Source organism: Chiloscyllium plagiosum, chromosome 2 (genome assembly GCF_004010195.1).
Source record: "Chiloscyllium plagiosum isolate BGI_BamShark_2017 chromosome 2, ASM401019v2, whole genome shotgun sequence".
In the NCBI taxonomy this organism is placed as follows: domain Eukaryota; kingdom Metazoa; phylum Chordata; class Chondrichthyes; order Orectolobiformes; family Hemiscylliidae; genus Chiloscyllium; species Chiloscyllium plagiosum.
The window spans coordinates 60,929,614-60,954,181 of NC_057711.1; the positions used below are offsets into that span (position 1 = coordinate 60,929,614).

Sequence of the window (24,568 nt, forward strand, 5' to 3'; positions counted from 1 at the left end):
ACTTTCATTATGTACTTTTAGGTTCAGAGAGATTTGCAAGGTCCATGTACATCAGAATTTAAGTGATAAATTCAGAAAGTAATCAAGAATTTTGATAGAATGCACACGTTAACAAAAAGAGAATTAAAATACTAAGTGTAGAATGGTTACTATTGGTAGATTGTGGATTACTATTGGTAGATTTGTACACCACATCTTGAAGTATAAATTGTCCTTGGAGGGATTTACCAGAATGATACCTGAACTCCAGTTATGGAAACAGGAGTTAATTTGTAACAAAAGGTGGGTCTGGAGCAGATAGATATATAGGTAAATCAGAGCTATCACTATTTGTTGTCTTAAACAAAAGTTACGGGCAAAGGAATTGTTGAACTCTATTGAGAAGGGTATAAGTACCTAAAAGAGAAATTAATTGTATGTACACTGGTCTTCTGGCCTTTCTGTCATTGACCAAAGAAGCTCTCAAAACTTGGAGCAGCACCTCGTCTTTCAGTTAGGAACCTTATAGATTTCCAGTCCCAATGCTCCTAGAATCTGAAGTGTTCCCTTCTGCGCCATTTCTCCAACCACCTTATTAACCTCCATTCATACTGTTTTAATTAGAGCACAATGAAACAGCAGAATGACAGTTTTCCTCAAAATTGACTTCTAAACTTTTCTATACATACAAAACATACTGAATTTACCATTATATTTGTGAATTATGAATAATTTAAAATGTTTGATCCACATATGCTTATAAATATTTTGAATTGTTTCTACGTGTTTAAAACTTGCTCTGCTATGTCTCAAACAAACATCCAGATTCACATTTCTCTAGAACATCTAATCTTGATATTCCTATACTTAACAGCCCATGGCAGTAGAATTAAGCCAAGTGCTTAGTATCTTTTTGAGATTCTGTCATTCCATTTTTTTTCCCTACTTCCTGAAACTTTGACTCTGTGTGACTTCAACCCATTTCTTTTATATAGAAACCTAGGTGCAGAACTGGCCATTTGATCCTTCGAGCCTGCACCACCATTCCATATAATCATGGCTGATCATGCAATCTCAGTATCCTTACTCCAATTCTCAAATTCTCTCGCTATGAAGGAGAGCATGGCATAAGCTTTCCTCAATATCTGCTGCATCTGCATGCCAACCTTCAGAGACTGTTGCACTATGACCCCCAGGTGTTGTTGCACCTCCCCTTTTCTTAACCTGCCACCATCCAGATGCTGATCTGCCTTCCTGTTTTTGTGATCAGCATGGATAACCTCACATTTATCCACATTATATTGCATTTGCCACGTATTTGCCCACTCAGCCAATCTGTCCAAGTTACCCTGCAGTCTTTTAGCATCCTTCTCGCAGCATACACTGCCACCCAACAAATTTGGAGGTATGGCATTCAGTTTGTTTGTCCAAATTGTTAATGTATAATGTGAACAGCTGAGGTCCCAGCACTGAACCCTGAGGTACCCAACTTGTCACTGCCTGCCACTCTGAAAAGGACCCATTTGTTCCAACTCTCTGCTTTCTGTCTGACAACCAGTTCTTTATCCAGGTTAACACATTACCTCCAATACCATGAGCTTTAATTTTCCTTCATGATCTCTTGTATGGAACGTTGTCAAAAACCTTTTGGAAGTCCAAATACATAACATCTTCTGATTCACCATTGTCTATTGTACTGGTCACATCCTCAAAAGATTCCAGAAGATTTGTCAAGCATGATTTCCCTTTAATGAATCTATGCTGACTAGGACAGATTCTGTCACTACTTTCCAAATGCTCAGTTATTACATCCTTAATTATTTGACTCCAGTATTTTCTCTCACCACCGATGTCAAGCTAACAAAACCTATAATTTCCCATTTTCTCTTCTTTTTTTAAAAGAATGAAGTTAAATTAGCTACCCTCCAGTCCATTGGAACTCTTCCAGAGTCTACAGGATGCTGGAAAATGTTCACCAATGGATTCATTATTTCTAGAGCCACTTCCTTAAGTACTCTGGGATGCAGAGCATCAGGCCCTGGGGCTTATCGGGTTTTAATCCTATCAATTTCCCCAGTACTATTTCCTGACTAATAAGGATTTCCTTCAGTTCTTCCTTCATGCCTGACTCTCTGTCCCCTAGCATTTCCTGAAGATTACTTGTGTCCTCAATGAAAACAGATCCAATGTATTTGTTCAACTGTCTGGCATCTCTTTGTCCATTATGAATTCACCTGATTCTAACTGTAAGGGACCTACGTTTCTCTTCACCAGTCTTTCTCTCTTCTTTTATCTATAGAAGCTTTTGCAGTCAGTTTTTGTTTTCTGCAAGCTTACTTTCATGTTCTATTTTTCCTTTTTAAATTAACCCTTTGTCCTCGGCTAAATTTTAAATTTCTCCCAGTCCTTGGGTTTGCTGCTTTTTCTAGGCAATTTATATGCCGCCTTGTTGGCTTTGATGTTGTTCCTGATTTCTCTTGTAAACCATGGTTGCGTCCCCTTCCCTGTTTTGCTCTTAGGCTAGACAGGGGTGTCCAATTGTTGAAGCTTTTCCGTGTGTTCTTTAAATGTCTGCCATTGTCTATTCACCATCAACTCCTTAAGTATTTTTGGCCAATGCATGCCTCATATCACCAAAGTTAGCTTTCTTTAAGTTCAGAACCCTAGTTTCAGATTTAATTGCCACATTCCATGTTATGGTCTACCATATTATGGTCACTCTTCCCCAAAGGATCATGCACCACAATGTTGCTAATTGATCCTCTCTCATGCCACAATACCCAGTCTAGGATGACTTGCTCTCTAGTTGGTTCCTCAAATATTGGTCAAGGAAACCATCCCTCATACATTCCAGGAAATCCTCCTCCATCACATTGCTGCCATTTTGGTTAGTCTAATCAATATGTAGATTGAAGTCACCCAAAATAACTGCTATACCCTTTACTGCATGCATCTCTAATTTCCTATTTGATACATTCCCCAGCATCACAACCACTGGCGATCTGTACACACCTCCCACGAACATCTTTTTTCCCTATGATGTTCTGCAGCTGCACCCATACACATTCTACATTGTCCAGGCTAATGTCCTCTCTTACTATTGTATCCATCTTCTCCTTAATCAGGAACACTATCCCACCTCTTTCCTTTCTACCCTTCCTAAAAAAATGAATAACCCTGCATGTTGAGTTCCCATCCTTGGTCACCCTGGAGCCAGGTCTCTGTGATCGCAACTACATCATATCCATTAATAACTGCGCAGTGAATTCATCCACCTTTTATTACAAAGGCTCCTCTCATTGAGAGACAGAGCCTTTTAGGCTCATTTGTTTGATATTTATTACCCTTTTTTTTAAGAATCATTGTGAAATGTGAAGGAATTTTGCTCCTTTCCCACCTCCAGCAACGTGTTGTACTTTTTTTTTGGTGATGGCCTGACACCTAGGGGTAATTATGGAGAGGTTCTTGGGCAGTTCCACGGATGCCTTGTTCTCTTCCTCCTCCATCCATCCATCCACCCACCCAACCCCACCACACCACACCACACCCCACCCCCAGTCTATCCAGTTCCTTCTGAGTATTGTATTTCTTTATCATGCTGTGTCCTTGGACTTTAGGCTTGTGATGATGTGGATCTGCTTGAAACTGAAGTTTACTTGCTTATCCTCCTAAACTTTGTAGTTAGGGAGTGACCACCTCCTGTAACATACTCTCTAGAAAATTCAGTATAAGAGGCTTGGTTTCCTTGTAGAGATTTGTAATTGAGATATAGTGCTAAAGAACTAATGCATGACAGCACAAGCTTTTCAAATTGTTTCATAGTTGCATTTATATTTTTTCCTAAAATTTGCTCCTCCTTCCTTTTTAATGTGCAACCAATTTAATGATATGGATTACTAGAAACAAAAGTTCAACTAAAGATATTGTATTTATTTATTTATTTATAAAATATACATGTGTAATATTCTAATAATGACTAACTTATTGTGTTCTATTTCCAGAGTGAAATCATAAGAGACAATCCAGGAATACTTGATTGTGTAAAAGAAGGTATATGCAGACTGGTGGGAATGGGTGTCCCTCACAGCAAACGCCTCCTTCCTCTGGGAGTTCTAGTCTTTCCAACTGTCCTGCATGGAGTGGTCCATTATATCATAAGTGCCATCATCCAGAAATTTATTCTGTTTCTTTTTCGGAAAAAGACACCACATCAGTACCCAGCAGATGCTTCTAATTCTGTACAAACTGTGCTGGATGCTTACTTCCCTGAACTTATTGCTAGTTTTGTTGCAAATCTTTGTGCTGACATTTTGGTTTACCCATTAGAAACAGTACTTCACCGCCTACATATTCAAGGAACCCGGACCATCATTGACAACACAGACCATGGGTTTGAAGTGCTTCCTATTAACACACAGTATGAAGGGATGAGGGACTGCATTAATGTAATCAAGAAAGAAGAAGGCATCTTTGGTTTCTATAAAGGTTTTGGAGCAGTTATAGTACAGTACACATTGCATGCTGTTGTGCTGCAGATTACTAAAATTATATATTCTACATTATTGCAAAATGCAACCTAATCAAGGAGTTTAAATGTCATTGTACAGTAAGAAACCCATAGTCCAAGTTATGAGTTTCATTAGCGCATGTTAGAAGCACCAAAATCAAATGCTCTCAATTGCTAAAATTAAGTTATTAACTTGGTGGACACTTAATTTTAAAAATTTAAATAAATGTTTGTGAAATTGTAAAGGTTGCATTAGTTTATGTATTTTAACGTGATATAAAAGAAGCTGTTTCTATTCCCAGCATGGTTCTCCTTTTGAGATATCATTTGCTGACACAATGCAGCATTAAGACAAGCTAGATTAAGTAGGGAATAGTGTTCCCTTTTCCATCAGTACTTGGCCTGAAATAAAGAAATTGATATTTTAAAAAATCATTTCAATCTTTGACAGCAGACTTATTCCATGTGATCAAATATTTTTAATGTTGTCAGCTTTATTTTGTAATTCAGAAGATATGATCAGATACAGTTATCCCATCCTTACAGATTTATTTTGACGAATGTTTAAATGATAAGGAAAGGAAAACTCTTTGTAATTTGGCTTTGGCTGTGATTAAAGGTGTAATGCTTCATTTTGTGCTACTCCATGTTTCCATTTACTTAGTGAAGTGTTGATTGGCTTTGCCTAATGGGATTTTAACGGTTTAGTTGTCAAAAATTTGTATATAGTTTGTGTTCACTTTAAATAATATCACAATCTGATTCATGAAACGATTGTTAATGAAGCTTAATATAATAGTGCCATTTGTATTCTTCAATCAAATTTGCTCATTTTCTATTTCTTCTGGACTAATTGCTTTTCATTGTGGGCTGAAGGGTCTGTTTCTGAAATGTTACCTACATTCTGGCAAGTATAGTTGTGGTAGTTAGACAAACACAGTCAACATTTGTCCATTGTCTTTTAAGATGTTAGTTTTATACTTAAAATTGGGACAGATAATGATATATTAACAACTCATCTTTAGGTAAAAATCAAGCAAGGAAATTGCTTCAAATTTGTAATTTCAATTTAAAGTACTAAGTCATTTAGTTTAATTCTCCATTCATACTGTTTTCATTATTAAATAATATCAAATAGAATAATTGTTTTCCTTAAACTTGTCTTTTAAATGTTTCTAGAGATAGACAACATTCTGATTTTACCATTATACTTGAGGATTATAGAGTTAGCGTGTACATAGCTTGCAATAAAATGTGATCCACATGTGCATGTAAATATTGTTGAATTGATTCTATAGTATGTTTAAAATTCACTCCACTATTTCTTGAACAAAATCCGGACACTCACTTCTCAAGAACAAATCTAATATGAATTATAGAGAAATATAAACTTCTGAAGGAATAAGAGGGGAGATGAGAGGGTATCTGTTAGAGACCATGTCACCCCATTGAATAGAAATGTGTTCTGACATCTCTTTTCATACTGAACCCAGGTACAGCAAGGCATTGATCACAGTATTGCAACTATGTTTTAGACTCAGCAATAGTGGAAATTCTTGAATCCAGCTCTAGTACCATATAGCTTTCATATTTTGAAAGTTGAATACTTTCCAACCAAGTTTCTTACAGTTAATATCAACAGCAGCTTCATTTATGTTAACTATTTCAAGATGGTGGAACAATTAAATCATATGGCCTCAAGGATGCACGTACAGTTTAACAATTGAATAATTCTGCAATTGTATAATGTTGATCCATTTGTAAAACCATCCATCTGAGACTTTCTGAAAGATACACCATGGGAGAAATGCCAGTATGGAGGTGTATAATCAATGTGACAGTGCAATGTATCAATTAGCTAGAGGAGCAAAATATCTTTTGCAACATAAAATACCAATTTTGTCCCTGTTATACATTGTTAATATTAATGCATAAATATGTAATATATTCTAGACCGAAATATTCTGTAAGGGTGGTCTTCAGTAACTTTCTTAGATCCATGAATAATGTATTCGTACCTTTTCAAAAACTGGAGTCCTTTTTTATTTCTTGCTGATTTTAGAAACCAAACAAAGTCTTATCTGAGGTGGATAATCAGACTAAAGGATTTTAAAATATATTTAAATAGTGATGCAGGAAAAATAAAGAAACATTTGTTTGTGAACAATTCCAAAAATGTACTCCTATTTTTGTTTCCAGAGTTAGACAGAAGAATACAATTTTGCTGATAGGTTTTAAACTAGATTAGATTAGATTACTTAGTGTGGAAACAGGCCCTTCGGCCCAACAAGTCCACAGCAACCTGCTGAAGCGCAACCCACCCAGACCCGTTCCCCTACATTTACCCCTGCGCCTAACACTACAGGCAATTTAGCATGGCCATTTCACCTGACCTGCACATTTTTTGGACTGTGGGAGGAAACTGGAACACCCGGAGGAAACCCACGCAGACACAGGGAGAATGTGCAAACTCCACGCAGTCAGTTGCCTGAGGCAGGAATTGAACCCGGGTCTCTGGCGCTGTGAGGCAACAGTGCTAACCACTGTGCCACCGTGCCACTCACCGTGCTGTTCAGTAAAATAGTCAATTTTCAATTGCAGATGTATGGCATTAAGACTTATCAGATTGTGCTTTCAAAGGTACAGATTCTTGAAATTAAAAAGGAAATTTGAGCTGTTTATGCAATTAATCACTCTGTTCATTGTTTCTGAACTTTGAGTTTACAAGTAGGGAGGAAGTGATTAGGTACAGATTCTTGAAATTAAAAAGGAAATTTGAGCTGTTTCTTATGCAATTAATCACTCTGTTCATTGTTTCTGAACTTTGAGTTTACAAGTAGGGAGGAAGTGATTCACTAGGGCTCCAGATCTAAGTAAGGAGATCCAATGATTATTAATTTAAGATCTAAGTAAGGAGATCCAATGATTATTAATTTACTAAATGGTTTTAGATATATAGGTGTAAATTAATAATCATTGGATCTCCTTACTTAGATCTGGAGCGCTAGTGAATCACTTCCTCCCTACTTGTAAACTCAAAGTTCAGAAACAATGAACAGAGTGATTAATTGCATAAGAAACAGCTCAAATTTCCTTTTTAATTTCAAGAATCTGTACCTTTTGAAAGCACAATCTGATAAGTCTTAATGCCATACATCTGCAATTGAAAATTGACTCTTTTACTGAACAGCACGGTGAGTGGCACAGTGATTAGCACTGCTGCCTCACAGCGCCAGAGACCTGGGTTCAATTCCTGCCTCAGGTGACTCTGTGTGTGGAGTTTGCACATCCTCCCTGTGTCTGCGTGGGTTTCCTCTGGGTGCTCTGGTTTCGTCCCACAATTCAAAAATGTACAGGTTAGGTGAATTGGCTATGCTAAACTGCCCATAGTGTTAGGTGAAGGGGTAAATGTAGGGGAATGGGTCTGGGTGGGTTATGCTTCATGTGTCAGAAATGATCTTGGCATAGTCATAAATAAGCACAAGTCAAGATAATTCAAATCAGTTACACCTATATATTTAAAACCATTTAGTAACTGATTTGAATTATCCAGACTTGTGCTTATTTATGACTATGCCAAGATCATTTCTGACACATTCCTTGTGTCTGTCATTAAATGCATCTTTTTACTCCTTTCCAAACCCATTTCTGTATTATTTCCTAAACTAAATAGTTTCCACATTATTAACAAATTTTTCTAATCTTCTAATTAGCTAGTCTTTGGTCACCTCTATTAGTTCAATATTCCCTTCATCTCTAGTCCCCATTGTGTTTATTTCCTTGACGTTCGTAAGTCCATTAAGCAGAAACCAGCAAATCAGTCATAGAAGCAGGTCATTTGGTATATCAACTCCATGTCAGCTCTCTGAGCTGTTTAATCAGTCCCTTTCCCCTTGCTACATCATAATAACAAGTGCCCCTGCAATTTTTAAAAAAATCTACTTTCATTCCTGGGTTGGCTGCACAGTGGTGGGTGAAATCTTGGCTCCGCAAACTTCACTTCTGAAAATGACTAACCACATTTTGTGTTTATGATTGGTAGTGAGTGTGGCATTGTTGGTGATGGACTTGACTGGAAATCAGACTGGAAACCCATTTAGAGCAGAGGTGGGGTGTTCAGAAAGGTAACCTTGGGCTTTCAGCTCTTTTTAATTTTTTTTTTTGATTACTTAGTGTGGAAACAGGCCCTTCGGCCCGCTGAAGCATAACCCACCCAGACCCATTCCCCTACATTTACCCCTTCACCTAACACTATGGGCAGTTTAGCATAGCCAATTCACCTAACCTGTACATTTTTGAATTGTGGGACGAAACCAGAGCACCCAGAGGAAACCCACGCAGACACAGGGAGGATGTGCAAACTCCACACACAGAGTCACCTGAGGCGGGAATTGAACCCAGGTCTCTGGCGCTGTGAGGCAGCAGTGCTAATCACTGTGCCGCCCATATTAAAAAGAAATGTAAAATAAATAGACTGCTTCTGCAGCATAGGTCCAAGTCCCACCATGGCAGATGAAATTTGAATTCAAATTTCACCTGGAATAAAAAGAATCCTTTAGGAATGGAAAATCTGCCATCCTATGTGATTCCAGACCCACAGCAATTTGGTTGATTCTTAACTGCCCTCTGAGAAATTAGGTTTGGGCAATAATAGTGGGCAGCATGGTGGCACAGTGGTTAGTACTGCTGTCTCACAGCACCTGAGACCCGGGTTCAATTCCCACCTCAGGCGACTGACTGTGTGGAGTTTGCACGTTCTCCCCGTGTCTGCGTGGGTTTCCTCCGGGTGCTCCGGTTTCCTCCCACAGTCCAAAAGATGTGCAGGTCAGGTGTAAAGAAACATATGTAAAGAATAGACAGGATAGATCGAGTGAATCCTTAGAAGAGTATAAAGGCAGTAGGAGTATACTTAAGATGGAAATCAGGAGGGCAAAAAGGGGACAGGAAATAGCTTTGGCAAATAGAGTTAAGGAGAATCCAAAGAGTTTTTACAAATACATTAAGGACAAAAGAGTAACGAGGGTTTTGCATCAGTATTTACTGTGAAAAAAGATATGGACGATCTAGAAAGTAGCAAAATAGATGGTGACACCTTGAAAAATGTCCATATTACAGAGGAGGAAGTATTACATGTCTTGAAATGCATAAAGGAGCATAAAGGACCTAATCAGGTGTACCCTAGAACTCTGTGGGAAGCTAGAGAAGTGATTGCTGGGCCTCTTTCTGAGATATTAGTATCATCAATAGTCACAGGTCAGGTGCCAGAAGACTGGAGGTTGGCTAACATGGTGCTACTGTTTAAGAAGACAAGCCAGGGAACTATAGACCAGTGAGCCTGATATCGGTGGTGGGCAAGTTGTTGGAGGGAATCCTGAGGGACAGGATGTACATGTATTTGGAAAGGCAAGGACTGATTAGGGTATAGTCAACACTGTTTTGTGCAGGGGAAATCATGTCTCACAAACTTGATGAAGTTTCTTTTTGAGGAAGTAACAGGATTGATGAGGGCAGAGCGGTAGATGTGATCTATATGGACTTCAGTAAGGCGTTCGATAAGGTTTCCCATAGGACACTGATTAGCAAGGTTAGATCTCACGAAATGCAGGGAAAAGTAGCCATTTGGATACAGAACTGGGTCAAAGGTGTGGAGGGTTGTTTTTCAGACTGGAGACCTATGACCAGTGGAGTGCCACAAGGATCGGTGCTGTGTCCTCTACTTTTTGTCATTTACATAAATGATTTGGATGTGAGCATAAGAGGGATGGTTAATAAGTTTGCAGATGACACCAAAATTGGAGGTGTAGTGGACAGTGAAAGAGATTACCTTGGATTACAATAGGATCTTGATCAGATGGGCCAATGGGCTGAGAAGTGGCAGGTGAAGTTTAATTCAGATAAATGCGAGGTGTTGCATTTTGGGAAAGCAGATCTTAGCAGGACTTATACACTTAAGGTCAGGTCCTAGGAGTGTTGCTGAACAAAGAGACCTTGGAGTGCAGGTTCAAGGCTCCTTGAAAGTGGAGTTGCAGGTAGATAGGATAGTGAAGAAGGCGTTTGGTATGCTTTCCTTTATTGTTCAGTGTATTGAGTACAGGAGTTGGGAGGTCATGATGCGGCTGTACAGGATTGGTTAGGCCACTTGGAATATCGGGTGAAATTCTGGTCTTCCTATGGTTTAGGATGAGAGGGGAAAGATATGAAAGGGACCTAAGGGGCAACTTTTTCATGTAGAGGGTGGTACATGTATGGAATGGGCTGCCAGAGGAAGTGGTGGAGGCTTGTACAATTGCAACATTTAAGAGGCATTTGGATAGGTACATGAATAGCAAGGGTTTGGATGGATATGGACTGGGTGCTGGCAGGTGGGACGAGAGGGGGTTGGGATATCTGGTCGGCATGGACGGATTGGACCGAAGGGTCTGTTTGACTCTATAACTCTGGACGGAGACTGAACTTGGAAAACAATGGCCTGGCCAAGACCATCCATTAAGAAGGGGGAAAAGGGAATTAGTTAACGATGTAACAATTTAATATTGGGACAGGAGTAAAACATACCTTAGGTTCAGCTAGACTAAAATAAATCAGTGTTCAGTCTCAACGCTCAGTGGACCTTTTTAGCAATGCATTTTCTAGGGAAATAAATGAGTCAGGAAGGAGAGCAGTTAAAAACAATGTGTGCTTTACCTATGGTAACTGGATTGTTGAGTAAACCTGGGAAAATCTGAAACAAATGCATCAAGGAGAGGTACCCCACTGGATCAGTGATGAAAAACCCCAAAACCAACCGTCTGGTTGACAACTCTGGGCTTAACACTTCCTTATTCCATAATAAAGGGTGGAATGTTATTAGGAACAGTTTTAGAAACAACAATTGTTACTTTATATGATACACCTAAGGCAGGCTATCAAGTAGAGAATATTGAAGTGATAAGTGAAGGGCATCATATTAAGTGTATTGCATCCACCTCAATGCAATCCAATCTGGAAAGTAATATTGGGAATATCTTTAGTACTATATAGTTTTGAGGAATCAAGCATAGTGTGCTCATGTCCTATCTATGCCACTGAGAAAGCCTGGCGGAAGGACTATGGAGGTAATACTATTGGCCATGAGTCTGGCATACCTGAGCAAGGGAAAATATTGTGGGACTATCTCTCATACATCATTCTGGCATGGTGGGATAAATAACCCCCTTGACAATGGCATACCAAAGCTTCCCTTGAGGGTAATCAGATGGAGCTGGTGGGCATACACAAGAGAAACAGTCATCATAATAAACCACTGGAATTGGGAGGGATGATCTGTAATTGTCTATGGTGAAATCTCCTTCCCCATACTTCTATTGCAAAAACCTATAACTGAGGTCCAATAACTGTTCGACCAATTGCATAAAATCTGCTACACTTTCTCCAATAGAAGACTCGACAAGCACAAGAGAATATTGAGAAAATGCAGGTAACCACCTGATAGGATGACCTGTGGAATTGGGGAATGAGCATTCAATTTAGCCCCTTGTTCAAAATACTCTCACATGCTTTAGTGATAGCTCAGCTCATGATGCTGATGCATTTTCTGTTGTCTTCTATCAACTAATGCAATGAATCAAAAAGTCAGGAAAAGCAAGCAATTAGGATAGAGATTTTTTTTTAAAAAAATGTCCTTGGGGAAAGCCACAGATTTGAGAGTTTGAAGGTTTTATCTAAACCTAACTGGAGCTTGAAGTGGCCAAATAAGGTTTAAAGGGAGGAGTTCTGGAAATTATTCTGATTGTTGCCCCCTCTCCCACCCTGACACCAGGTAAAGGGGAAGTGATGTAACACAGAACAGATAAAGAAGCAGGTGTTTGAAGAAGGACTGGTGCGGGGCGGGATTGGGCACGTGGGGACGGGGAGACTGAATCTGCAATGTTATGTTTGACTGAACCTATTCATTTTTAAGGATTGGCATGACATTTGTTTTAAAGTTTAAGTGATCTTTAAATTTTAAAGATCTGGCTACCTTAATTCCAAGCCTGGGTCTACCTAAGGCTTAACACAAATCAGGCAAATCTGCTCATATGTCTACACCAATCAACATAACTGAGGTAAAAAGATACTAACAATTCTTATTCAAGCATTTAGTCATTACTCCTTAATGACTATAAGACCATCAGAAATCAGAATCAGAGAAGAATGTTTAGCCCCTTGACCAGCTCCTCCATTCAAAGGATCATGGTTGATCCGTTACTTCACCCATTGCCTTTCCTGCCCTTTCCCCATTACCCTTGATCCCTCTACTGATCAACAATCTATCTATCTCAGCCTTAAATACACACAGGAACTCTGCCCCCACAACTCTCCACGCAAGGAATTCCAAAACCTCTGAACCCTCTAAGACAAGAAATTCCTCCTCATCTGAGTCTTAAATTGGTTCCTCTTTATTCTGAGATTATAGACTGTGGTGCTAGACTCTCCCCTGAAGGAAACCCTTAAAAGTTCAATATATTTCTATCAGATCACCTCCAGTGAGTAGCGTCCCAATCTATTTAGCTTTTGCTCATTCGACAATCCCTCAGAAGAAGGGATCATCCTAGTGAACCTTTTCTGAATTGCCTTCAATGAAATTATATCTTTCCTTATAGATATGGTCTCACCAGCACCTTGTCAATTTGCAGTAAGATTTCTCTACTCATATTCTAACCCCCTTGAAATAAGGGCCAACATTCCACACAGCCTACTGCATGTGTGTTCCAGCTTTCTGTGTTTCATGCACAAGTACCCCTCCCAAGTCCCTTTGTTTCTGATTAAAGTTTTCTCCTTCCATGATGAACAACTGGTGTTCTAAATGAATCATCCATTTGCATGAGGGAATAAAAATCAACTTCCTGCATTCTGAGATTTTCAATCACATTTATATGATTTTAAATGATATTCCTTAGTGGGATTTTTGAATTCTTTGACATAGTGTTAGGAAGCAGAGAATGGTAGTCAAAAGGGTCTTTTTGCAACTGGAAGCCTGAATCCAGTGGCTTACTGTGAGAAATGTGAGGCAATGCAATTTTTCTTTACATTGATGTGTGATATGGATGTTGCAGACTGGCCAGCATTTACTGTCCATCCCTAGTTGCCGTTGGCAAGGTGGTGGTGAGCTGCTGCCTTGAACTGTTGCAGCCCACTTGTTGTGGGTTGACTCACAATACTATTAGGGAGGGACTTCCAGGATTTTGACCCAGTGACAGTGAAGGAACAATGATATATTTCCAAGTCAGGATTGTGAGTGGCTTGGAGAGGACTTGCAGTTGGTGGTGTTCCCATGTATCTGCTACTCTTGTCCTTCTAGGTGGAAGTGGTCATTAATATGAAAGGCGCTGTCCGAGGATCTTTGGTATATTTCTGTAGCGCATCTTGTAGATAGTTACGCACTGCTGCTAATGAGCATTGGAGGGTGTGAGTGCTTGTGGATGTAGTGCCAATCAAGCGGGCTGCTTTGTCCTGAATGTTGTCAAGCTTCTTCAGTATTGATCGAGCTGTATGCATCCAGGCAAATGGGGAGTATTCCATCACACACCTGACGTGCAGGTGGTGGACAGGCTTTGAGGAGTCGGGTAGTGAGTTACTCTCCACAGTATTCCTAGCCTCTGATCTTCTTTTGTAGCCACTGTGTTTATGTGGGTAATGGTCAGATGGCAACCCCTAGGATGTTGATAGTGGGGGATTCAGTGATGATAACATAATTGAATGTTAAGGGAGGTGGTTAGAATGCCTCTTATTGGTGATGGTCATAGCCTGGCATCTGTGTGGCATGAATGTTACTTGTCACTTGTCAGGCCAAGCCTCAAAATTGTCCAGATCTTCATGTATTTGAACATGGACTGCTTCAATATCTGAGGAGTCATGAAAGGTGCTGAACATTATGCAGTTATCAGCGAACATCCCCATCCGTATGATAGAGGAAACGTCATTGAGGAAGCAACTGAAGATGGTTGGGCCAAGGACACTACTCTGAGGAACTCCTGCAGAGATGTACTGGAGGTGAGATGACTGACCTCCAACAACCACAACCATCTTCCAACATGGCAGGTATGACTCCAACCAGCACAATGTCTGCCCCCAATACCCATTGATTCCAGTTTTGCTAGGGCTCCTTGATGCCACAATCAAATGCAACTTTGATGTCAAGGGCTGTCACTCTTGCATCACCTCTGGAATTCAGCTCTTTTGTCCATGTTTGAACTAAGGCTCTTATGAGGTCAGGAGCTGAATAGCCCAGGCGGAACCCAAACTGGACATCACTGAGCAGGTTATTGCTGAGCAGATGCTGCTTGACAGCATTATTGATGACAGTTTCCATCACTTTACTGATGATTGAGAGTAATTCGATGGGAATGTAATTAGTTGAGTTACATTTGTCCTGCTTTTTATGTACAAGACATTTCTGGGCTTGGCTAGGGGTATGGCAGGTTCTAGAGCATAAGTCTTCTATCCTGTTGCCAGAATGGTGTCAGGGCCCATAGCCTTTATAGTATCCAGTGTCTCCAACCATTTCATGATTTCATGTAGAGTGAATCAAATTGGCTGGAGACTGGTATCTATAATGTGAGGGATCACTGGAGGAGGCTGAGATGAATGATCCACTCAGCATTTCTGGCTGAAGATTTCTGTGAATGATTCAGCATTCTATTTTGCATTGATGTGCATGGCTCTTCCATCATTGAAGTTTGGGGATATTTGTGGAGCCTCCTCCTCCTCCAGTGAATTGCTTAATCGTCCACTCATTGTCAACTGGATTTGACAGGACTACAGAGCTTAAATCTCTTCCGTTCGTTGAGGGATTGCTTAGCTCTGTCTAACACTTTCTGCTTATGCTGTTTGGTATGCAAAGTAGTCCTGCTTGGTAGCTTCACCAGGTTGACACCTCATTTTCAGATATGCCTGGTACTGCTTCTGGCCTGCCCTCCTGCACTCTCCGTTGAACTAGATTGACCCATGGGTCGATGGTAATGGTTGAGTGGGGGATATGCTGGGCCATGAGGTTACAGGTTATGCTGGAGTACAACTCTCTTGCTGTTGATGGCCCATAGCATCTCATGGATGCCCAGTCTTGATTTGTTAGATCTTTTCAAAACCTGGGCCCTTTAGCATGGTGATAATGGCATACAACACAATGGAGGTTATTCTCAATATTAAGACAGGACTTCGTCTCCGCAAGGACTCTGCGGTAATCATGATGCTTACTGACACTGTCATGGACAGATGCATCTGCAGCTGGCAGATCAGTAAAGATAAGTTCAAGTACGTCTGTCTCTCTTGGTAGTTCCCTCACCACCTGCTACAGACCCAGTCTAGCAGTTATGTCCTTTAGGACCTGAGCAACTCACTCAGTGGTACTTGAAACCACCCACCCAGAGTTCATTTTGTGCCCTTGCCATCCTCAGTACTTCCTTCACATGTTATTCAACATGAAGGAGTATCGATTCATCAGCCAAAGGAGGATGGTATGTGGTGATCAGCAGGAGGTTTCCTTGCCCATGTTTAACTTCATGACGTCCGGAGTCAATGTTGAGGAATCTCACTGCAACTCCCTCCCAACTGTATACCACAGTGCTACCATCTCTGCTGAGTCTGGCCTGCCAGTGCGACAGGACACATCACAGGATGTTGATCTTAGTGTTTGGGACATTGTCTGTGAGGCATGATTCCATGAGTATGACTAAGTCAGGCTGTTGTTTGACTAGTCTTGAGACAGCTTTCCTAATTTTGGCACTAGCCTCCAGAGGTTAGTGAGGAGGACTCTGCAGAGTCGACAGGGCTGTTTCTGCTGTTATCTTTTGAGTGCCTCAGTCGATGCCAAGTGACTAATCTGGTTTCACTTTTTTGAGACTTTGTAACAATTGGTAGGACTGAATGGTTTGCTGAGATATTTCAGAGGGCAATTGAGAATCAACCTCGTTGCTGAGAGTGTGGAATCACATGTAGGCTGACCAGGTAAGGCTGACAGATTCCTTCCCTAAAGGGCATTAGTGACCCAGATGGGTATTTTCCACAGTCGACAATAGTTTCAAGGTAGATTCTTAATTCCAAATATACTTTCATCGTCCTACCATCTGTTGTGGTAGGATTTTTAAGCCTGGGTCCTCAGAGCATTAATTGAGTTTCTGGATTAATAATCTAGTGGTAGCACTAGGCCACTATCGCCTTCCCAGTCGGACTTTGGTAGGACTAATAAGGCAAGGAATTTTGCTATAGAACACCGAGGAGAGAGGGCGGAAAGAAGAGACATCTGCTGAAAGGGTAAGTTTTCCCACTTAAAAAGGGACTTACCTCGGGAGTTGGGCTTCTATTTTCTTACAGACGGGCGATGAGAAAGGGCGGAGAGGAGCGAGGGCTGCTGGGAAGGTTAGGTTATTGTTTTTTAAGTGGGTGAGATCTAATGGCACCAATGACATAGCCAGGAAAGGGATTGAGGATCTGAAAAGAGACTACAGAGAGTTAGGTTGGAAGCTGAAGAACAGGACAAGTAGAGTAGTGTTTTCAGGTTTGCTACCAGTGCCACAAGATAGTGAGGTGAGGAACAGGCATCAAGTGCAGCTTAACACATGGCTGCACAACTGGTGTAGGAGGGAGGGCTTCAGATACTTAGACCATTGGGATTCCTTCTGGGGAAGGTGGGACCTGATTAGGTTAGATTCCCTACAGTGTGGAAACAGGCCCTTCAGCCCAACCAGTCCACACCAACCCTCCGAAGAGCAACCCACCCAGACCCATTTCCCTCTGAATGATGCACGTAACCTATGGGCAATTTAGCATGGCCAATTCACCTGACCTGCACATCTTTGGACCGTGGGAGGAAACCAGAGAACCCGGAGGAAACCCACACAGACACGGGGAGAACGTGCAAACTCCACACAGACAGTCACCCGAGGCTGGAATCGAACCTGGGATCCTGGTACTGTGAGGCTTCAATGCTAACCACTGAGCCACCGTGCCAGTACAAGAGGGACACAAGTGTCCTGGGTGGAAGATTTGCTTGTGTGGTTCGGGAGGGTTTAAAACTAGTTTGGCGGGGGGGTGGGAACCAGAGCTACATACCTGAGAGGGGGTTAGTTGTAGATGGGACAGTTACAGGATGAATCTATCGGGAAGGTTTGTCATGTAATGAAACAAATGGATCAGTTAAAGTGCGTCTGCTTTAATGTAAGGAGTGTCAGCAATAAGAGTGATGAACTTAGAGCATGAATCAGTACTTGGGACTATAATGTTGTGGCCATAATGGAGATGTGGATTTCATCGGGGCAGGAATGGTTGCTAGATGTTCCAGGATTTAAAACGTTTAAAAAGAACAGGGAGCGGGGGAAAAGAGAATTGGGTGTAGCATTGCTAATCAGAAAGTGTGTCACAGCTACAGAAATGAAGGTTGTCGAGAATTGTTTGTCTACTGAGACTGTATGGAACAGGAACAGCAAGGGAGCAGCCACCTCATTGAAGATGTTTTACAGGCCCCCTAATAACGGTAGGGAGATTGAAGATCTCAGATCTCATAGGCCGGTAGATTTTGGAAAAATGTAGATGTAGTAGGGTTGTTGTTATGGGTGACTTCAACTTTCCCACTATTGACTGGAACCTCCTTAGTGCCAGATGTTTGAATGGAACCATTTTTGTCAGGTGTGTTGAGGAGGGCTTCCTAACTCAGTATGTAGATAGGCCGATGAGGGGAGAGACCATTTTGGATTTGGTGCTCGGCAATGAGCCAGGACAGGTATCAAATCTTGTGGTGGGAAAATACTTCAGTTGACAGTGACCGAAACTGCCTCACATTTACCATAGCCATGGAGAGGAAAAGGAGCAGTCACTACGGCAAGATATTTAACTGGGAAAAAGGAAACTATAATGCTATCAAACAAGAGTTAGGAAGTACAGATTATGAGTAATTGTTCCACAGAAAGGGCACAACAGACATGTGGAAACTGTTGAAGGAACAGTTGTTGTGAGTGATGCATAAACTTGTTCATCTGAGACAGGCAAGAAGGGGTAAGATTACAGACCCTTGGATGACGAGGCCAGAGGAGTTTCTCATTGAAAGAAAGAAAGCAGCTTAAGTAAGGTGAAGGAAGCAAGGATCTAGCACAGTTTTAGAAGATTACACGCTTACTAGAAAGGAGCTCAAAAATGGACTGAAGAGAAGGGGCATGAAAAAGGCTTGGCGGGAAGGATTAGGGAGAACCCAAAGGCATTTTACTCATACATGAGGAATAAGAGAATGATCAGGAAGAAGGTAGGACCGGTCAGGGATAGTGTAGGGAACTTGTGCGTGGACTCTGAGCAGATAGGGGAAGCCCTAAATGAATTTTTTTGCTTCGGTTTTCACTAAGGAAAGGGACCTTTTTGTGAATGAGAACTTTGAGGAGCCGGGAAAGAGGATTGAACAAATCGAGGTTGAGGAAGTTGATGTGCTGGAAATTTTGGCAAACATTAAGATTGATAAGTTCCCAGAGCCAGACCAGATTTATCCTAGGTTGCTCCAGGAAGCGTGAAAGGAGGTTGCGAACATATTTGCTTCCTCACTCTCCATGGGAGTTGTACTGGAGGATTGGAGCAAGGCGAATGTTGTTCTTCTTTTCAAGAAGGGGAATAGGGAAATCCCTGGCAATTCCAGACCAGTCAGTCTTACGTCGGTGGTCAGCAAGGTTTTGGAAAGAATTCTGAGGGATAGGATTTATGACTATTTGAAAAAGCATAGTGTGATTAAAGCAGTCAGCATGGCTTTGTGAGGGGACAGGTCATGCCTCACAAATCTGATTGAGTTCTTTGACAAGGTAATGAGACAGGTTGACGAAGGTCGGCAGTGGATGTCGTGTATATGGACTTCAGCAAGGCATTTGATAAGGTTCCCCATGGTAGGCTAATTCATAAAGTCAGGAGGTATGGGATACAGGGAGATTTGGCTCTGTGGATTCAGAATTGATTGGCTGACAGAAGGCAGAGCGTGGTTGTAGATGGAAAGCATTCTGCCTGAAGATCGGTGGTAAGTGGTGTCCCACAGGGCTCTGTTCTTGGGTCTCTGCTATTTGTAGTTATATAAATGACTTGGATGAGGAGGGTTAGTAAATTTGCCAAAGACACAAAGTTTGGAGGTGCCGTTGATAATATTGAGGGCTGTTGCAGGCTGTAGCACAAAATGGACAGGATGCAGAGCTGGGCTGAGAAATGGCAGATGGAGTTCAACCTGGATAAATGCAAAGTGATGCATTTTGAAAGATTGAACTTGAATGCTGAATATAGGAACAAAGACAGGATTCTTGGCAATGTGGAGAACAGTGGGATATTGGTGTTCAAGTACATAGATCCCTCAAAGTTGCCACCTGAGTGGATAGGGTTGTTAAGAAAGCATATGTTATTTTAGCTTTCATGAGCAGGGGGATCGAGCTTAAGAGCTGTGAGGTTTTGCTGCAGCTCTACAAAACCATGGTAAGACCACACTTGGAATATTGTGTCCAGTTCTGCTTGCCCTCCTATAGGAAAGATACAGAGGCTTTGGACAGGGTGCAAAGAAGGTTTACCAGGATGCTGCCTGGACTGGAGGGCTTGTCTTATGAGGAGAGGTTGACTAAGTTCGGACTTTTCTCTCTGGAGAGAAGGAGGAAGAGAGGTGACCTGATCGAGGTATACAAGTTACTGAGAGGCATGGATAGAGTCAATAGCCAGAGACTGCCATGAGGTGTCATAGTTTTAAGGTGTTAGGAGGAAGGTATAGAGGCGACGTCAAAGGTAGGTTCTTTATGCAGAGAGTTTGTGAGCGCATGGAACACATTGGCAGCAGTGGTAATGGAAGCTGAGTCATTTAGGGAGATTTAAGCAATTGCTGGACATGCATATGGACAACAGTGAATTGAGGGATGCATAGGTTAGATTATTTTATTTTAAATTAGGATTAATGGGCGGCATGGTGGCACAGTGGTTAGCACTGCTGCCTCACAGCGCCAGAGACCCAGATTCAATTCCTGCCTCAGGTGACTCTCTTTGTGGAGTTTGCACATTCTCCCCGTGTCTGCGTGGGTTTCCTCCGGGTGCTCCAATTTCCTCCCACAATCCAAAAATGTGCAGGTTAGGTGAAGGGGTAAATGTAAGGGAATGGGTCTGGGTGGGTTGCGCTTCGGCGGATTGGTTAGGGCTGAAGGGCCTGTTTCCACACTGTAAGTAATCTAATTTAGTCTTAATCCTCAGCACAACAAAATGGGCCAAAGGGCCTGTTCTGTGCTGTACTTTTCTATGTTCTATAAATTACACATTGAATGGTAGAACTCTGGGAACTACAAAGGATCAAAGAGAACCTGGTGTGCACGTCCATAGAACTTGAAGGCAGTAGGACAGGTAGATAAGATTATCAAGAAGGTATATGAGATACTTACTTTATTAGCCAAGGCATTAAATACAAGAGCAAGTGGGTTATGATAGAGCAATATATAATGTTATTTAGGACACAGGCTGGAGTATTGTGTGTAGTTCTGGTAACCACATTACATGAATGATGAGATTGCACTAGAGAAGGTGCAGAGGAAATTCATTAAGATATTGGCTGGGCTGAATAAATTCATCTTTGAAGAGAAACTAGATAGGCTGGAGTTATTTTCTTTAGAACAAAGAAGGCTGATATGGCATCTGAGTGAGATGTATGAATTTCTGAAAGATATAGACAAGGTAGTTTAGGAGAAACCTTTCTTTGTTAGTTGAGGGTTTAATAACCAGGGAGCTCAGTTTTAAAGTAAGGAGTAAGAGATTTAGAGGGGATTTGAGGAAAAATGTTTTTCATCTAGTGTCTAATGCCTACAGAAATACTGAAACACATTTAAGAACGCCTTAACAATTAAGAACACCTGAATCGCCATTGCATTCAAGGCAATGGGCTAAGTGCTCGAAAATGGGGATTGGAATAGATGGATGCTTGACTGGCATAGATACAATGGGCCAAAGGGCTCTTTCAGTGCTGTTAAAACTCTGACTGTATGATTCTTGACAGTGTGGCAATGATACTATCAAGTGTCAGAATAAATTTAGATGTTGGATTGTCAGGGTGCATGGATATTTCTGCACTAAAATTAAAACTGCCAAACTTAAATTGAACAAAGTTTATGCATTTTAGATGCTAGTGTGTAAATAAGAGATAATTTGTATAAATATATTCTAGGAAGGCCTTGGAGAGTGGGAGAGAGAGGTAAAGAGCATGAGAGCGAGTGCGAAAAGGAGAGCAAGGTAACATTGATAAGGAAAAGAGAAACAGTGGCATCTAAAACAAAACAAGTGCAATTACATTGCTTGCTTTAGCCTATAGATCAATTAATAAAGGACCAAATCTGCAGAGACATTACAGAGAAATGTCAATATTATGGAGTAGTTATAATGGAGGACTTCAATTATCCAATATAGACTGCGATACTGGGAATGTTCCTAGATTGTGCTAGGATGTATAGGAGAATTTCCTACTACATCTTGTGTGCAATCCAGCAAGGAAAGATTCCTGATTCTGTAAATGAGGTGGACCAGGTGGATTAAGTGTGTCAGGATTGAGCAAAATTCCCAGTATTTAAAACATTGGACGAAACCCTGGATTGTTCCAATATCTAAAATACTGGGAAAAAAACCCTGGACTTTTCAAAACTTTTAAAAGGTAGAGGGGGCAGCTGGACTGAGTTCTATGGAAAATATACAAACACATCTCACTGTCTGAAACCACTGTTTAGCCTGGAATTCCAATTTACACCTCATCTCTAAAAGAACAATCAAATGAAGCCAACAGACCCTAGCCCCAGACAGTTTTTATACCTCAGACTTCCCAGCACAGACAGCATGGGGCCTACAGATATATTCAACCTCAATCAAAATCCATTTACAAGTACTCTAGCAATTGGAAAACTAAATACCTTCAGAAGGAAACACCAGAACTCAATGAAAAGTGCAGGTTTGGCTTGGAGATAAGTGGCCCACAATCCATATAAATGCCGGTTCCGATCTCACCTGAGAGAACTTTCTGAGCAAGAGCTACCAGCCACAGGCCTGTTCCAAACCAAGAGAACTGACGGTAACCGACCACGACCAGCAGAAATAAAGACCAACAACTCTGAGAAACAACTAACTCGTCCAACACTACAAGTCCTCAGGCTAAACCTGAGGTTAAAACCAGCAGGAAATAAAGAAAATCAGCCACTTATCCGAGATATCTAATGCATACCTTACCACATCAGCGGACTCAACCCAAACTAAAAATCTTACATAGTCTGAAGTCTTCATCCAGGGTCTGGGGATGGCAAGTAAGAAGATCCGGGCATACTTTAAAACAGTGCTTCTCAGCGAAGAATTTAAACTCCCAAGACCCCGGGTTCCAACCTAGCCAGCAGAGAGAGAAAGGTGGCTGGTGACAGTATACTGGGTCCCCAGGATAGGAATTCTGATTAAAGATGCTAGAATTAAAACAGTTGTTTTCTATGTGTCTAAGTAGGATGGTTTTCTAATAGTGTTAATCTAGTTAATAGTGTATTAAAGTTCTTTGTATAATTGATTGTGTTAATTTCCTTGATTACCTATTTTACTTGAATTATATTTGCCTCTTGGATTTTAAATAAATTCAGAGATTCTTTTGCCCTGAAACATCTGTCTACTGCCTCCTCATTTCACATTCCCTAACTAAGTCCAATGTCCATAACCAGGGGTCTAGAATTGAATTGAACCACATAAGAACAGAAAATTACTGATCACAAACCAGAACACCACAGTGATCATTTAAGAGATCGTGATCATTGTAACATAACTTTCTGAATTATATTTCAGAGTGACATGCAATAATCCAGAGCAAGAAAATCAATTGATAGATAGTTGACTTTAATGGGGCAAGAACAGAGCTGAGCAGGATTGATTTGAATAAGAGGCTGGCAGGAAAAACTATATCTGAACAATGGTCAAAGAGCAGATGGTTCCGGCTGAGTCAAGGTACATTCCCTCTGATGTAAGAAGTAGAACAAACAAATTCAAAGTTCCCTGTATGACAAAGGAGGTAGAAATTAACATTATGGCAGATGTAAGGTAGAAAGTACGAATGAGAATTAAAAATATTATTGAACGTCTGTGGGTAGGTGAAAAGGCGAACCCAGTTAATACTCAGTGACTGATTTGTCTCTTTGGAATGCTAGACCTTTAACTCAAAGGACTGATAAATTGAAATTTCACTTCAATTGCAAATATTTCTTAGTTTCTATTCTTCTACCTTTGTAGCCATTGATACAGTCAACCATACCACCCTTCTTCATTGGTAATATAGGCTACTTAAATGGGATCAACTTATCCATGATACACTTAGTTCACCCTACATCTCCCTGCTGAACATTAAAAGCTGAGTTTTCTTAGTATTTACAGTGTAGCATGAGATTGTATTTAACAGCTGTTACAGCAGTACTTAACTTTCAACTGAAAGTCAAGACGAAAGTGTGCAAGTGTGATTGTTACCAGGGAGCAGGCTACTCTGGATTTGGTATTGTGTAAATGAGGAGACATCATAGTTAAGGATCCTCTAGGGAGTAGTGACCACAGAATGATAGAATTCAAAATTCAGTTTGGGGTGAGAAATTAGAGCCCCACAGTAGTGTTCTGCATATAAACAAAGGAAATTGCATAAGCATGAGGAAAGATTTGGCCCAAGTAGATTGGACAGCAAGGTGAAAAGTAAAGACAGCAGATAAGCAGTGGCAGATGTCTAAGGAGCTACTCAATTCCTCACAACTAACATATATCCCAGTGAGGAAGAAAGATGGTAAAGAGGGTAAGAACATATATGGCCAAACAAGGAGGTCAAGGACAACATAAAGTCAAAAACTAAGGTTTACCATATTGCAAAGGCCAATGGCAGGCTGGAAGATTGGGAAACTTTTAAACACATACAAAGAGATACTAAAAAATTAATAAAAATGTAAATTACGAAAGAAAACTAGGGCAAAATATCAAAAAGGAGAAAGCGAGGACTGCAGATGCTGGAGATCAGAGCTGAAAAATGTGTTTCGGGCATAAGAAGAAGGGCTTATGCCGAAATGTCGATTCTCCTGCTCCTTGGATGCTGCCTGA

At 40.9% G+C, this 24,568-nt stretch overlaps 1 protein-coding gene across 1 annotated transcript in view; it reads left to right on the forward strand.

The window, feature by feature from the left end:
* slc25a46 (solute carrier family 25 member 46) overlaps window positions 1-5,756 on the forward strand; it is a 30,777-nt gene extending 25,021 nt beyond the window's left edge. Inside the window, exon 8 of the mRNA XM_043710495.1 lies at window positions 3,981-5,756. Within this exon, the coding sequence (XP_043566430.1) occupies window positions 3,981-4,559 (579 nt within the window). The 3' untranslated portion in view covers window positions 4,560-5,756. The remainder of the gene's footprint in view (window positions 1-3,980) is intronic.
* The last annotated feature ends 18,812 nt before the right edge of the window (window positions 5,757-24,568 follow it).